Below are 17,171 nucleotides of genomic sequence, written 5' to 3' on the forward strand. Positions count from 1 at the left end.
AGCTCAAGTCATTGAAATTAATGATGATGACTAATGATACTCATAATTGGTCTAATTTTATTTACTGGAATTCGAATTTAAACGCAACCTAAAAAGGTTCAACTACGACCGTAAAATTTTGGAAATTTTTAACAGCATCTGATGAAGCCACAAGAACTTACGTCGGTTTTGAAGCTGTAAAAACAGAAGTTACTGAACTGGGAATGTTACATAGAAAAGAAGAAATATAAATCTTAATAAAACATATCCGATTAATTTACTTAGAATGATGAAATTCTATCAGAACTTGTCCGTATCCTAGGCATATGGGTTCAAAGCAACTTTATGACCATTTTTAAAGCGTTGAGAGTTCTCTTATTTTGAAATTGCCGCCATCTTATGTTATTGTAATTGTTATAACAAAGCTACTTACATAGCGCAACGTAAAAAGCATGCCTTAGTAACTGTAAACTTTCATCTTCATCATACTTCAATGAAGCATTGTATTTTCACTACAGCTCTGGCTCTACGTGGATATCATCGATATCGTCCAATTCGTGGAATTCATAATAACTATGCCAATCAATGATACCAAACCAAAGATTATGTTTCAAAATTGGACTTATAAATTACCTATACAGATTTAAATACAGATTTTCTGTGAAAAAACTAAGATTTAAGATTTTTTGAGACCAAAAACACAGATTTTATTATGGCAACCCTGTTCGGATTACACCAAGATATTTAACTGAAATCCTGGATTTTATTTTCTCTCCTTCAAGATGTAGAGACTGCAGATGCAGTTTCTTCTTTTTGGTGAACGAAACAATGGTTGTTTTGAAGGGATTTATGCTCAAACCTTCTTTGATACACCATGTGTAAGGTTTAAGGTCATCTGCATCCTGCTCGATATCACATCGTCGAACATGTCACGTACCATTATGACTACCGTCAGCAAAACCCACGATTTCGAAACCTTTGCTTCCAAGCTTCTCAGAAGAGAGAGGTGATAGAACCCCTCCTTGTGGGCAACCTTTTTGTTGCAATCACAGATATCGACGACCCACTCAGCCACGAGGTGATTTGTCTATTTGTGAGCATTTCTTTGATCCATTCGACTATGCGGTTATCGAAATATCTTCTTCTCATAGCCTGTGCCATTGATACATAAGAAGCATTATCGGAAGCCCCTTCGTTATTAACTATGTTTGCGACTTCCTTTCCACTTTCAGGATACCTTCGAGAGCCTTTTATGTCGCGATTATAGCTAGGACTGGTATCAAAATGAACAGATGTAGTTCCCGGGAAGTGAGTTTTCATCAGTAAGTCTAATACTTCTGAGGGAGATTTTCTGAACGAACCGTCGTCCTTTTTGAGGGAACCTAGCCCGTTCGAGTGGTCTTTTGCAAGAGTCTTGCTTAGTCTTGCAACGATTGGGGTACTTTCAATGCTTTCGCAGTTATTTACCCAAGATTTTCGTTTAGATCGTCTTAGTTCTCTGTTATATTCGGTTAGAATGCTTCTGTATTTAGACCAATCCGAATTAATTTAAGCTTTTTTTTTGTTTTGCGAAGCAGCTCGAGCCTTTTGTTCCACCAAAGAACGTTTCATGTCGAAGAGACTCTCTTTAGTGGACCATTACTGTTATAGACAGAAACTATCGTATCATTTAATTCTTCTGAGGGTGATTCGAGCTGTTCAATCGACCTTATTCTTGTAGTAATAATTTTTGACTCGAGTTCAAGTGAATATCTCTCCCAGTTGCTTTTTTAGGATAACGATATTCTCTCTGTGCTGTCAAACCACCATCCCATACGAAAATAATGTGTCTGTGATCATACAAACATGCCAGTTGTGTGTTTTATCAGAAATTACCGGACTGCACAGTGTCAGCTCCAGGACTTCTTGTCTGATAGCGTTTATAAACGTTGATTCATTGCCTATATTGGCAATGTCAATGTTGTTTGAATAGAGAAATTCTAAAAGACATTCACCTCGACTGTTTATGTCAGTACTATCCCACAAAGTGTGATGAGCGTTGACATCACAGCCGATGATGAAGTCTTTGTTGATTTCTCTCCAGTAATTTACGATCGCCGCAACCTCTCAATAGATGCACAGATCGGCCCTTGTCAATGTCCCTGATTATTTTTTCGACAGTCCGGATATCTACGCTTGTTTTAAAATATTTTTCTCTGAGAGATCATTTTTTTTTATCTGTATTATAGTGACTTTCAACTCATTTGGCTGGTTCGTCACTTCTACTTCCATTTTTGGAAGAATGTCGGGAGTGAGAATTGAACTCGTGACCTTGAGCGTGAGAGGCATGGATGTTACCACTACGCCAGATCGCCTCCAGAGATCATTTTGTCCGGTAAGTCTCTGTCAGTCATCTATGATTGAAGTGACATTCTTGCTCATGTGACCGTCGACAGAAATGCGGACACAGTGGCCTATCTATCATTCTTCAGCTGGCACATGAGAATCACGCAATCTGTTAGTAATGTAACAAAACATTAATGGCTTTGGTGATTTCCGAAAAGCACGTGAATTGCGTAAGACTCTCAACGCACAACGAACTCTTTTTTGAATGCAAGACTTTCATGTAGAGCGAGACGCATTTAAACTAAAACCGAAACGTAAACCGAGCCATGCCATCTGTCTGCATATGCCTTCTGTGTGCACAAGTGCCAAGTGGAAAATTCTCCTCACTTCAGCGCAGCTCATTTCCACCTCGAAGTAACTACTATCGTAGGCTCACACTCAGTTCGGCCACTCGCCCATCTCCCTGGTAAAGGGTCACACTTTTCCAAAGCCATGTTATCCTGTGCACTTCTAGTGTTGGCGATGATCGTCCGACATACGGTCGGTTGGCCAATTGTGAATGGTAAGGCTGCACCGAACCCGGACCAGTTTCGGTTTGCTGTTTCTCTGCAGCGTCACGCCCAGAGGACGGACGGCAAACTGAAGCACTTTTGCGGTGGAACCTATATCGGTCGGGGGTGGATTTTGACCGCCAATCATTGTGTGGTGGGGTTGTGAGTGATTATTGCGGGTTGCGAGTGAGTATGTGTCTAATATTCCGCTTTCAACAGCGAAACGAGCTCAATATTTGCACAAATCGGAGGACAATCGCTGAATAATGTTTCAGAGCACGCTACCGTGTATAAAATAGACGAGAAGATCATCTATCCGGATTACAATCGGTGAGTAACAGTCTGCTTGTTAAGGAAGTGAAATCTCTGGTTTGAAGTCTTATTTTCCAGTGTCACGTTGGCAGGAGATATCGCCTTGCTTCGTGTAGCCGAAGCCGAGGGTGCAAAATATCACGATCGTAGTCTTCCTGTGGCGGCAGCCAATTCAAACCACAGCGCGTTGAATCTGCTCAGTGGTCGAGAACACTACGAGGCTACGAGTGGTCAGTGGGAATCGGAAGAATGTCACATCTTCGGCTATGGATCGTCCAGCTACAACGGTGCCGGTCACTCCACGCTGCAATACGGTCCGGTACGATGGTTAGACCACAGATCGTGTGTCCGTATGCTGGGACCAGTCGTGGCACCAGTAGCTCCCAACAGGGGGATGTTTTGTGCGATTGGTTTGGCCGATGCGTGTAAAGTAGGTATTTTTTGTGTTTCAAAGCGTATTAGTGGTTGCTAAATAGTTCTTTTACCGCCAGGGCGATTCCGGTGGAGGGCTGGTGTGCCGTCAAAAGATAGCCAATAAGTTGACACCATATACGCTTCGTGGTATTATCTCCTACGGGGCAGGATGTGGAGTCCCTGCGTCGCCCGGAGTTTACACCGATGTTGGATATTATCGAGTGTGGCTCGATCGATTTATCTCCATGTAAAATTGAATGGCTGTGATAAAAGTTTAATCAAGATTACCATTAACAGCAAACTATTGTACAAAAATAAACTAGTCTGAATATTTCGTCGTCGACATACAGTTAAAATGCAATCATTTGAGTGGGTTACCAGTCTCTCGTCAGTTGAACAATTGTTTCGGGTTTTTTTTCATTCACGATTTTTCCAACCGCTCGTCGCGTTCGGTTGCACCAGCTGGTTCGCTCTCTTCCTGTTTGGCGTGATCCTTGAGGACAGCGTCTTTCGTTTCCGGATGGAGCAGCGTGAGTGCGCAAGCCGCCAGCACTGAGAAGCCACAGATCGTCGTCGGAATCCACCAGGCCAGTTGGCCGAGCAAATCGACGATGTACGGCGCGGCAATCGATCCAACGTGAGCCATCGTCGAGCAGATGCCGAGCGCCGTGTTTCGAATTTCCGTGGGAAAAAGTTCTGCCGTGTGGAGCGTGACCACCGCATAGACGGCTGTGATACCCAGTCGACCTAACATGGCCAACGTGACGACGATTGCGGTACTTTCCTTGGGCACTGCAAGCACCACCAGCAAGCAAATACCAGCGTATAGGAAGAAACAGAACGATGTGCTCTTGCGGCCGAAGTAGGCTAGCGCTATTATCGACAGTATATAGGCGATTATGTCCACGGATCCGGTTGTCGCGACGTATATGTTGCGGTTAGCGGCGAAATTATCCGCGTTGAGGGCTAAAACATGGGAAAAAAGGCTCTAGCCTTATTAAAATTTTAAAGATTGAAAAATCGGCCACTAACCTGTTACATAGTAACAAAGCGATGTGACACACCACGTGAAGTGGCATATCAGAGCCCGCCGGCAAAGCGTTGGTGTCCCGTACAGCTTCCCGAACTCACTGAACGATCGCTTCAAACGCGCGCCCAGCGCCAGCTTCGAGGATTCTTCTCCCTCCTCCGCCACAGGTTTACGTTCCATCTCACTATCGCACAGCTCCTGGGGTGCTTTACGGCCGAAAACCATCCGATAGGCCCGCCGTTCGCGTCCCTTGCTGAGCAGCCAACGGGGCGACTCCACGAGGAAGCTGAGAAAAGCGTGAAAATGTTAGAACAACGCCTGTCTGCACAACAGTCATACTCACTAGAGATGGATAACCAACAGGAAGGATGGAATCGTCAGGGCTAGCGAGAGATCACGCCATGGTTGGATCAAATAAGCAGCCAATGCCAGAATCAACATGCCAATCGGGTAGGAGAAATTGAATGCGATGCTCATCCAGGAACGGTGCCGATTCCCGATGTTCTCGGTTACTACAGTTAAACACAAAGGAAAATAATTACAATCAATCATCCCTCTCACCGTGATGCTCCCTTGTATCAATTAGTACATAATTTCGCCCATTTGACATAAAATACCGTATTTCACCGTTCCCGGAATGAATCGCTGCAGAAAACGACTGCAACAGAAACACCACTCAGAAAAAGTGTAGTAGGCTAGGTAGATTTTTTTCGCGATGACACCAGATCTCGACATTTAATGCATTTTTAAGTAATTTGTCATAAAAAAAATCGATTTTCAAATTTACATTTGTTTTACATAGCTAAATAATATAATATAACAAGCTGTACCCTACCACGCTTTGCTGTGGCACATTGTAGTTGCATGGTTGAGTTGAATGTTTCATTTTTTTTATGTTGTAACAACAATCCTAGATGTGTTTGGTTGTTTTGTATATTGTATCATAGTTTGAGCTAGTTAACTTTCCGGGTTCTTCGGATAAAAAAATAAAATTGTCTATACGACTTGAATGCTGTATTCAGACTAACTTTCTTATTCATCTAAAGATCCCTAGTGCCCTAGCGATAATGTTTATAGTTTACAGAATGAATCGATATATCGATCGCGAGAACGATCGTGTTTATGTTATTCTTAAATATTTGCTGCCGTCGTCGCCGTCGTCGTCGATGTTATTGTTTATGGGTTGGCCCTGGGATTGATTTACGATAATCGCTGTTGGTGTCGGAGTGTTGATATTAATTTTGTGGGATCGCTGACTAATGCTGACGCTGGAGTTAACTTGCCCCTCCTTAGAGTTGAGGCTCCGTACGAATGATGTCCTTCAAAGATATATCCCGAAGTCTATTGGTATCAATACATGACGATTTTGGTTTTTCAGCTTGTATGATGATATTTCGTTTTCGGGTATGGAGATAATATGCAAGGAATATAACACCTATTATTACAGGAGTGATTGATAATCCACCAAAAATTGACCAGTGTGGCCACTGTAAGCTATTGGCTTCGAGACGAATTGTCTCTAGATCTCGTCTTGTTTCAATGTGCAATTTATGGAGATGTTCAAGGCTTAAATTTAATATTGTTACTCCTTTTTCGAGTGCAATTCCGTTCAACGGAAGCAAGATTACGTTTCCTGTGAGATTCTGTACTTTGTTTGAGAATTTTCGGTTATTTATTGTGATTTCACAATTGTGGAAGGTTACCATATAGGTACCAGATAGATTTCTTCGTGGTATACCGCAACTTGATTCCAATGTAAAATTGCCATGCAAATTTATGAGTACGTGCTGGTTGTCTATTACAACGATATCTTCAATAGGGTTGCTTACGTAGTCACAACTTGCCGATTTTCCTTTGAGAATATTTGGTACGCATGTGGTGTTATCGAGTAAAAGTTCCTCCTTGTTGTATATATTCGGTAGTAAACTATTGACGACATAGTAATCATTGTCATGAATTAGATACTTGTTGTTTGGTAGGTGAATTTGATGTTTTGGATTCCAGGTAGGTACCAATAGTACTTTTTGAAAAATTGTTGGGATGAGTTTGGGCAGCTTGATGAGAAGAGCGATTTCATGTTCGTTGGATGCTATCGATGTTGTTGCGTAGGTAAGTGCTTCAGCAATATTAAGAACAGTTAAATTCTCTCTGTTTAAATCTTCTAACAATATTTTCATTTCGCTTACACTTAATTTTTTTTTTTTTTCATTAAGAATTCCTAACTTGGTTAACATAATTGTTTCTGAAATTTGGTACAATTTTTCATGTAGGTATTTGAGGTTCAAGTAAATGTTTATAGAATATAATTCTGATGATTTTGAGTTAAATAAATTTATAGCTTCTTTTGTCTTAAATAAGGCCTCTTTCATTTGAAACGTAACTTCTCTATTGATTTTAACCTGTGCATTGTTTTTTTTTATAAATTCGTTTATTTTTACAGGCTCAGTTACATAAGTTTAAAGGAGCCGAAATCTTAAATATATTTTTAAAACTATATATATGAACAATTTTCTTAAATCTATGGTTAGTAATGTGGGAAACCAATTACTCGCGGTGGACTCGAGATTAGAAGGGTGACATATTTTTCTCAGGAAAAGGATGGGGTATAAGGAAATTATTACAATGTTGATAATCACACACATTCAATTCTTAAATCTATTCGTACATCTATTGTGAATTTACATTTCATTCTCCTGTTTATAGCAAGCGGACCAATTACTCACAAAGGAAGAAATGGAGGGTATAAGGATATAAGGATAATCACACACGAACATCGATAGATTTAAGGAAAACATATATTTGGGACATGTAATCAAGGTCTAACCGAGCCAACACATCTCTCACCGGCACATTGGGCTGCCTTCCTCTAGCCCGAAGGGAGTTCTCTAAATTCGATCTGGAAACAAGATACACCTCACACGACCAAACAACGTGTTCGATGTCGTGGTAACCTCGGCCACAAACGCAGATATTGCTGCCGGCCAGATTGAAACGAAAGAGTAGCGCGTCTAACGAACAGTGATTGGACATGAGTCGGGAGAAGGTGCGAATAAAGTCCCGACTCAAGTCCAGACTTTTGAACCATGGTTTGAGGCTAACCTTAGGGATAATCGAGTGAAACCACCGGCCCAATTCATCTTCGTTCCATTTGCGTTGCCAGTTAGCGATGGTATTTTTACGGACTAAAGAGTAAAATTCATTGAAGGCGATTTGACGCTGATAAATATCGCCTTCAATCGCACCTACCTTTGCTAATGAGTCAGCCCTCTCATTACCCGGAATGGAGCAATGTGAAGGGACCCAGATAAAGGTAATGACATAACAGCGTCTGGATAAAGCACTCAAAATTTCTCGTATTCTCTCAAGGAAGTACGGCGAGTGCTTTTCCGGCCTCACTGAACGGATAGCTTCGACGGAGCTAAGACTATCCGTTACAATGTAATAGTGTTCAACAGGTCGTGAGGCGACGCTGTCCAGCGCCCAGTGTATCGCTGCCAATTCAGCAATATACACTGAGCAAGGAAACTGAAGACTATGGGAGGTGCTGAAAATTTTGTTGAACACTCCAAATCCTGTGAACTCGTTTATAGTGGACCCATCAGTAAAGTACATATTATCACAACTGATACCCCCATACTTTGCATCGAAGATCGTTGGAGCGATCCTCGATCGTTGATAATCTGAATATTCATGGATATCTTGCTTCATGGACAGATCAAAATGTACAGAGGAATTGATGTAGTCAGGAAAACAAACACGGTTGGGAATATACGAAGAAGGATCAACCTGCATGGAGATGAATTCATGATATGAGCTCATGAATCCTGAATGAAAATTTAGCTCGATCAGCTGCTCAAAATTTCCGATCACCAATGGGTTCATAACCTTACACCGGATGAGGAACCGAAGAGATAATAAATTGAAGCGATCTTTTAGTGGGAGTACGCCTGCCAAAACCTCGAGGCTCATGGTATGTGTTGAGGGCATACATCCCAACGCAATACGGAGACAAAGATACTGAATTCGCTCGAGTTTAATTAAGTGTGTTTTGGCAGCTGATTGAAAACAGAAACTGCCATACTCCATCACTGAGAGAATAGTTGTTCGATACAACATTATAAGATCTTCGGGATGGGCTCCCCACCAGGTGCCGGTAATTGTACGAAGAAAGTTTATTCTTTGTTGACATTTTTTACTCAGATACCTAATATGGGCCCCCCAAGTACATTTGGAGTCGAACCAAACCCCAAGATACTTGAATGACATAGCATGAGTGATCGGTTTACCCAAAAGTTGAAGCTTTGGTTTTGCTGGTCTATGCTTCCTAGAAAAAACCACCATCTCTGTTTTCTCCGTGGAGAATTCGATCCCTAGCCCAATGGCCCAGGTTGAAAAATTGTTCAAAGTATCTTGTAAGGGTTCTTGTAGGTCGGATTCTGTTGATCCTACGACAGAGACCACTCCATCATCTGCAAGTTGTCTTAGGCTGCAATTTTGTGTAAGGCAATTGTCGATGTCGCTTACATAGAAGTTGTACAAAAGGGGGCTTAAACATGAGCCCTGGGGGAGGCCCATGTAAGAGACCCGACTTACTGCCAAATCTCCGTGAGAAAAGTTCAAATGCTTCTCACAAAGCAAGTTATATAACATATTATTCAATAGAGGCGGCAGACCCCGAGAGTGTAATTTGTCTGACAAAACCTCTATTGAAACAGAATCAAAGGCCCCCTTTATGTCCAAGAATACTGAAGCCATTTGTTTTTTTCCGGCGTAAGCCATTTGAATTTCTGAAGAAAGCAACGCAAGACAATCATTCGCCCCCTTGCCCCTGCGGAACCCATATTGTGTATCTGAGAGTAGGCCATTCGTTTCAACCCATCGATCAAGGCGAAACAAGATCATTTTCTCCAACAATTTCCGTATACAAGACAGCATTGCTATTGGGCGGTACGAATTGAAGTCGGACGCGGGTTTTCCGGGTTTTTGAATAGCTATAACTCGTACTTGTCTCCAATCATCTGGAACAATATTATTCTCCAGAAACCGATTGAATAAATTCAACAAGCGATGTTTCGCCACATCAGGGAGGTTTTTCAGCAAGTTGAACTTAATTCTATCCGATCCCGGAGCAGAATTGTTACATGAAAGGAGAGCAAGAGAGAATTCTACCATCGAAAACTCGGAATCAAGATCGCACCTATCTTGTGGTATATCTCGAACAATTTTTTGCACAGGAGCGGAATCAGGACAAACCTTCCGTGCAAAATTGAAAATCCATCGATGTGAATATTCTTCGCTTTCATTTGTTGAAGAGCGATTTCTCATGTTTCGAGCCACTTTCCATAATTTTTTCATTGACGTTTCTCGTGACAAACCTCCCACGAAATTTCGCCAATACGCACGTTTTTTCCCTTTGGTCAAATTTTTGAACTGATTCTCAAGGGTTAAATACGTTTGAAAATTTTCAGGGGTTCCACGTTTCCGAAAAGCTTTAAATGCGTTCGATTTTTCTACATAAAGCTTTGAACATTGGCTATCCCACCATGGATTGGGAGGCCTTCGGCGAATGGTGGAACCTGGGATGGGTTTCGTTTGAGCGCGAACTGCGCTGTCATAGATCAAACGAGAAAGGAAGTTATACTCCTCCAATGGAGGTAAACCATCTCTGGAATTGATGGCTAGAGCAATCGCGTCCGCATATTTTTTCCAGTCAATCTGTCTTGTGAGGTCATATGCCATGTTTATAGATTCAGAAGAATTCGACCCAATGGTGATGGAAATTTTGATTGGCAAGTGATCACTACCGTTGGGGTTCTGGATTACATTCCACTTGCAATCTAACGATAGTGAATTCGAGCAAAGCGAGAGGTCAAGAGCACTTGGGTTAGCAGGAGGTTTAGGTACACGTGTTGTTTCCCCAGTGTTCAAAACGGTCATATTGAAGCTGTTACAAAGGTCATATATCAACAATGAACGATTGTCGTCGTACTGTTCCCCCCAGGCAGTTCCGTGAGAGTTGAAGTCTCCCAAGATCAATCGTGGCTCAGGAAGGAGTGAGCACATGTCATCAAGTTGTTTGCGGCTAACCGCAGCTCTCGGAGGCCAATACAAGCTGACAATACAGAGGTCTTTGCCTCTGATGTTTGCATGACAAGCAACAGCTTCGATCCCTCCAATAGGTGGAAGGTCAATTCTAAAAAATGAGTGGCACTTATTGATCCCCAAAAGCACCCCTCCGTATCTATCATCACGGTCCAAGCGTATAATATTAAAATCGTGGAAAGAGAGATCATCTCGCGAAGAAAGCCAAGTTTCGGACAGAGCAAAAACATCACAATTGAACTTATGAATTAAAAATTTGAATGTATCCAATTTAGGGATAAGACTACGACAATTCCACTGTAAAACAGTGATATCTCCGACCTCTCTATTTGAATTAGACATCAAGAGAGATAATCATTGCAAGGAGGGGCCATGTTTGCATCAATTGTTGCAAAATTGTCTTTAATACTGGAAGCATTGATATGACAATGGTTCTGATGGAGTCGGAAACATTAAAGCATGTGAAGATTTGAGCCACAAGGTCAGTCAACTTTATAAATCCCGATTGGGAAGTTGAACTTGACGGTAAAATAGGGACAGTTGGGGTTTTTGATGTCCCTTCGAGTGCTGGGTCGTTCGAAGGTGAATTATTCCCACGGAAGCCAGGAGGAACCTGATTTTGCTTGTCCGCTGCACTCGATTTTTTAGGCATGCTAACAGAGGGTATAACCGGAGGGGCTTGTCCTTGAACATTGGGAGTGGTCACATTTTTGCGCCGGGGATTCCCTTGGAAGATGTACGGTGTGCCCTCGTTAGCTGTATCCGCTTCCATTTCGTCAACTGGCAGCGAAGCGAAGACATTGTTTGCGGTTAAAGGTTGTTGCTGTTGGGCCAATGGAGAAGCGCCCTTTAAAATTTCAGCAAAAGTGCGCTTCGAGCGTTCCTTTAAAGAGCGCTTCTGCTTCTCCCAGCGACTCTTGTAAGTTTCACAAGCCGAGAGCACGTGCGGAGTTCCTCCGCAATATGGACACTTTTGCTCAATCGCACTGCAGGATTTGTCCACATGTTGCTCTCCGCAAGTGGCACAGCGCTCCTTGTTGGCGCAGTAAGCTGCTGTGTGACCAACTGACTTGCATTTCAGGCAAGTCATGGGCTTTGGCACGAAGAGTCGCAGCGGTAGCCTCAATTTGTCCACCATAACGTAGTCAGGGAGGGCGGAGCCAGCAAAAGTGACTCTAAACGAGTCGGACGGCGTAAATTTCGATTCTTTCCCTTCCTGGGAAACTTTGCCGAGTTGTCGGCATTCTAAGATTTTAACCTTAATCAAAGGCAGCTTTTTAAATCTGCCATCTCCTTCCATAATTGATTTGCACGTCAGACCCGTTTCGGTTATCACCCCCGAGATTTCTACGTCATGGGAAGGCAGGTAGACACGATATTCCAGGGTAAACCTCTGGTCGACGACAATACCGTTTGCGTCTTTCCGATCAGCCACGACAACACGCAGTTTGGTCGGTCTAACCTTCGAAATTTCTGTCACGGAGGAGTATCTTGCCAGATCTTTCATGATCTGAATAACATTAAGTGCTTTTCCGTTTGGCTTAGGCCTGAAGAAAACGACCCACGGACCAGTTCCAGGTGCATCTTCAGGATAGACCTTGACACGTGGAGAGAAGACAACAGGAGGAGAAGGAGATGACGAGGATTCAAGGGGATCGGGGACAACAGGATGGGGAGGCGAAATCTGAGCTGGGGGACCTGTGCATTGTTATTCACAATCAAATTATTAATTGAATCGTTTATAATTTTTAAATCATTTGCATCAGGAGAACCTGCTATGAATTTCCAAATAGTTCCTATTGTATTCCATCTTTTTACTCTTTTAATTGGTATCAAATTTTTTAAAGATATTTCTATTTCTTCAAACTTTTTCAATATTAAATTTGTGAATTGATTTTCTTCTATATCAGAGAATTTGGCCTTCAAATCGATCAAATGTATAATGAAAGGGAATATTTTAAAATGGTGGATATAATAATTTGAGTCGTTTCGAATTCGTCCTTGTCCTTTATCTACTAATATTAATGGTAAGTCGTCCACCTTTTGAATTGATACATGTTGTCCAACATTCATTGTTGGCAGGGATAGAAACAGAAGTATTAAGATTATCGCCAGCATTCGTGAACTGGACTTTTTCTGAGTTCTCCTTTGGGATGGCCTTCCTGTTTTGGGGGAATCCAGGGCAGGTACTTCGGGATGAGTCCTTTTTGCAATCCGCTACTAAGGTCCCTGGTACCGATTGGGATGAATCCGCGGTGTCCCTGGGCTCGCTTGGTCCTACTGTGCACTGGCTCCTGGTACCAGAATTTTCCGCTATCGTTGTTGCTGGTGCTCTTGCGGTGCGGCTCTTTTAACCGTTTGAAGCGATTTGGATTTTCACTTTTTTTTTGAAGAATTTCACCTAACACTCCACAAGACGAATTGCAGTTTTTTGTAAAGACTTTCTGCACAAGATGAACTTATACTCTTCCCAAATTACAAAGGCGGTCCCTATTCGGGCGCCAGTTAACTTTCCGGGTTCTTCGGATAAAAAAATAAAATTGTCTATACGACTTGAATGCTGTATTCAGACTAACTTTCTTATTCATCTAAAGATCCCTAGTGCCCTAGCGATAATGTTTATAGTTTACAGAATGAATCGATATACCGATCGCGAGAACGATCGTGTTTATGTTATTCTTAAATATTTGCTGCCGTCGTCGCCGTCGTCGTCGATGTTATTGTTTATGGGTTGGCCCTGGGATTGATTTACGAAAATCGCCGTTGGTGTCGGAGTATTGATATTAATTTTGTGGGATCGCTGACTAATGCTGACGCTGGAGTTAACTAGCTCAATCGGTTCCGCACTTTTCGAGTTTTTGACGCGTACACAAACGAACAGAACATTTATATATATAGAGACAGATGAGGGAAATCGATACATTTTAAATCACTTCGAAACACAATTGAGGGGCTTAGAATGCAAGGGGTGTAAGTGACTTGATCGATTTCTCTTTATCGACTTTCTCTTTTGATCATAACTTAACTGCAAACACATTCCCAGCTTATTTGACAATGTGGACGATAGGTCAGAACCTCAATTGTCGGTTTCTATAGCAAAATCAAATTGGAACGTTTTTGTGCGCTGAGTTATTCACGAAAGAAAAAGTTCATGAAGAGAAATTGATCAAATCACTTACACCCCTTGCATTCTAAGTCCCTCAATTTTTAGTTCATGATTTTGTCAAACACGTGGAAAAAAAATGTTTCCATCACATAGAACACATATTCATTGCTGAATAGTCGATTTTCATTGGAAGCTCAATTTCAGAAACGCACTCTGATCATATATAAAATCATTTTTCTTCCAATTTTCCATTTTGTTATGCCGTAACAACACTCCCTGAAGTGGATTGTATATTGTGTACAACTTTGAGCTCAATCGGTTCCGCACTTTTCGATTTTTTGACGCGTACACAAACGAACAGAACATTTTTATATATATAGAGATATAATATAATATATATAAAAATGGATTTCTGTCTGTCTGTCTGTCTGTCTGTCTGTCTGATTCTTATGTCTGACTCGGAAACTACTGAACTGATCAGCATGAAAATTGGTATGTAGGGGTTTTTGGGGCCGGGGAAGGTTTTCGTGATAGTTTGAGACCCCTCCCCCCTCTCTAAATTTCTGCGTTACTCAAAAATTAATCAAGCAAATGAAACCAAATTTTGCATGCGAAGATTTTAGGGTGCAATAAATGATTATGGAGGTTTCAGGGTGCAATAAATGTTTTTACTGTGGTTAAATACTCCACCCCCCTCTCTAAGGGGAAGCTGCCATACGAATGAAAGACAAATTACTAATCAATCAAATTGAGACAAATTTGTCATGCGAATGTTTTAGGAGACACGAAACGTTTCCATGGTGAATAGACACTCCTCCCCTCTCTCTGAGGGGAGGGGGCTGTCATACAAATGAAACTCAAATTTCTGCATTAGTCGAGAATTAATCAAGCAAATGGAACCGAATTTTGCATGTTGAGGTTTTAGGGTGCAATTAATATTTTTACGATGGTTAGACACTCCACCCCCTTCTCTGAGGGGGAGCTGCCATACAAAATTCAACGGGGTCGATTAGAAGATCAATCAATAAACAGTTCTGCGATTGGACCCATGAGTTTGCTCATAGTAAGAAAACGTGAATGTTTGAAGGTTTTGATAACAAAAAAACTAATTTTGGGCGGGACGAAGTTTGCCGGGTCAGCTAGTAGCTAAATAAAGTGATTGAAAAAGAATTTACAAAATGCTTAGTTACCTATGTGCATGGTGTAACAAAAAAAATATTTCAGGAAACTTGAGATGGGTCGCAAAAAGGTCAAAATATTATTCAATTTATTATAGCCCAGGGATGGCCAAACGGTAGACCGCGGTCTACCGGTCGCCCGCGTAGATATTCCTAAGCGCCCGCCAGCTGGTCTCGAATAGTCTCATCTCAAACACAAACGATTACATATCTCTCCACCTTTTACCGTGGTGTTTAAGCTAACCTCAATAAGATATTTCTTCATTAAAGTTTCCCTTTTTTATATTTTCTTCCACATAGTCCATTAGATATTTTTAAAATTGAATATTCTAGTTCAACAGAATTTTGCTCCTTAGCTCAATTTTGCCATTAAAGATACAGTCGATTGAAAGTTGTCGGCATAACTTTTGGAGCTGTTTGGTTTGCTTGTTGCATTCATGATATTTTGCTTTGGGAAATATTTCGACAACGCATCAAAATATGCAATTCGCAACACATGACGTTCGAGAAAGAACTCGATTCGATAAGGTTCTATCGATTTACAAAATACAAGAATTCGGTCGGTGTGATTTCATACGTTATACGGATTGAATTGACCGTTCGTTCAATTCACACAATCGGGAGCCAATATTTTTGATAGATAGTTCTTATTAATGATGAAACGTTACCTGTATAACTTCGATATAACGTACCCTCGATATAACGTACCCTCGATATAACGTACACATGATCAAAGTCTAAAAAAAATATTTTTTTAAATATTTTTTTTCTGAAAGAACAATAGATTATCTGTATTTTGATACTAAAGCTTGTGCTGTAACTTTAACCAATCCCGAAATACTACTGTTTTGTGATTCCGGATTCTAAATGAAAATGATTTAATTCTAAATAAATCAAACTTCAATCAACAGAACGAAGGAAAACATCATGAGAAAAGTTGTCTTCGTCTTCCTATTGATTTTATCCACCAACATTACTCAAACAGCAACACAATAAAGTAATATAAGCTACGTTTCAGAGTTCTTTATTATGCTTCGATATAACGTACATTTCGATACAACGTACAATTTTGAAAGTAAAATGTACGTTATATCGAAGTTACCCTGTAGTAGTATTGCCGGACACTGGATACCAGATATCCGGCGAGATATCGAGGCCGCATGCCAGGATTTTCGCGAATACGAAACTGGGAGAAACTGCATGTGTGCATGAAGCAAATAAAGGTAATAAACGCATTTTAATTAAAAATAATACATTGTGATGATAATTTTCATATAGAATGAATATTTCCTAATAGAGTATCAAATTTTCAGCAAGTAATATTGAACAGATTTTTTTCTGTTAAGGATTTTCTACTAAAATGATGAAATTTTTGTGAATATATTGAAATAACTTTAACACTAGTCGAGTTAGAGTAAGAGTAAGTTAGAGCAAAGAACATCAATCAATTATTTTTACATTCAAGATTATTGAAACTGTCTTCAGGGATGATAAACTGAGAGAGGGTACACTTACTTCACCACAAATCAAATTAAACGAAGCAAAATAGACGAAACTGAATTAAACCTTACACGCGAAGCTCATGACACTTTTTGGGACTGTTTCAACGAAGTGACAAATGAAAATGATAGTTAGAGTCGCGTTCACGACAAAATTCTATTACTAACGAAATCGACTGTTATCCAAAAACATTTCGAATCGATCGCAAGCACGTTTGGTGGTCGTTAAACTCTAAGCAGTACCCCCAATTGGCAAGGTTTGCCAGAGTTTATCTTTCAGCTCCTTGCAGTAGTGTCTACAGTGAAAGACTGTTCTCTGAAGCTGGCCTGGTGTACGAAGCAAAGCCTGATGGGTCGGATAAAAAAATTATAATAAAAGTAATAGTGTTAATGAAATATCCGGTAGACCGTATACCGGATAGTTACCGGATATCCGTTTCATCTCTAGTTCTTATACCTCTAGGTAATGGAGGAATATGATAATCATCTTGGGTGTATTGACGTAGGATTACGTCTAACCGGAAGATATAGGGGGTGAAATGGAAATCTAGGCACTGAACATGTAGAAAAAAATGCAAGATTTGGAACGCTTATAACTCGAGAATTTCTCGATAGATCGCAAAGGTTTTTGCATCAATTGATAGGAAATATATCTACGCATCTATCATAACGAAT

The 17,171-nt window shown here is 40.9% G+C and overlaps 3 protein-coding genes across 4 annotated transcripts in view; 1 reads left to right on the forward strand and 2 right to left on the reverse strand.

The window, feature by feature from the left end:
- The first annotated feature begins 1,398 nt into the window (after positions 1-1,398).
- LOC129771180 (chymotrypsin A-like) lies at positions 1,399-5,436 on the forward strand. The gene is made up of 4 exons (XM_055774596.1): positions 1,399-3,017; positions 3,075-3,185; positions 3,246-3,597; positions 3,659-5,436. The coding sequence occupies exons 1-4, from the start codon at positions 2,797-2,799 to the stop codon at positions 3,830-3,832; spliced, it is 858 nt and encodes a 285-aa protein (XP_055630571.1). The 5' UTR covers positions 1,399-2,796; the 3' UTR covers positions 3,833-5,436.
- The window catches only part of LOC129771157 (organic cation transporter protein), a 58,260-nt gene continuing 44,923 nt past the window's right edge, over positions 3,835-17,171 (reverse strand). For both annotated transcript variants that reach the window (XM_055774569.1, XM_055774577.1), the window contains exons 4-6: positions 4,955-5,123; positions 4,614-4,897; positions 3,835-4,547 (exon numbers count right to left, since the gene is read on the reverse strand). In XM_055774569.1, the coding sequence (XP_055630544.1) occupies positions 4,003-4,547; positions 4,614-4,897; positions 4,955-5,123 (998 nt within the window). In that variant the 3' untranslated portion in view covers positions 3,835-4,002. The remainder of the gene's footprint in view (positions 4,548-4,613; positions 4,898-4,954; positions 5,124-17,171) is intronic.
- LOC129771171 (uncharacterized) lies at positions 5,139-14,422 on the reverse strand. Its single transcript, XM_055774587.1, has 2 exons — positions 12,412-14,422; positions 5,139-7,010 (listed from the first exon to the last, which is right to left on the reverse strand). The coding sequence occupies exons 1-2, from the start codon at positions 12,829-12,831 to the stop codon at positions 5,901-5,903; spliced, it is 1,530 nt and encodes a 509-aa protein (XP_055630562.1). The 5' UTR covers positions 12,832-14,422; the 3' UTR covers positions 5,139-5,900.

Source organism: Toxorhynchites rutilus, chromosome 1 (assembly GCF_029784135.1).
Source record: "Toxorhynchites rutilus septentrionalis strain SRP chromosome 1, ASM2978413v1, whole genome shotgun sequence".
In the NCBI taxonomy this organism is placed as follows: Eukaryota; Metazoa; Arthropoda; class Insecta; order Diptera; family Culicidae; genus Toxorhynchites; species Toxorhynchites rutilus.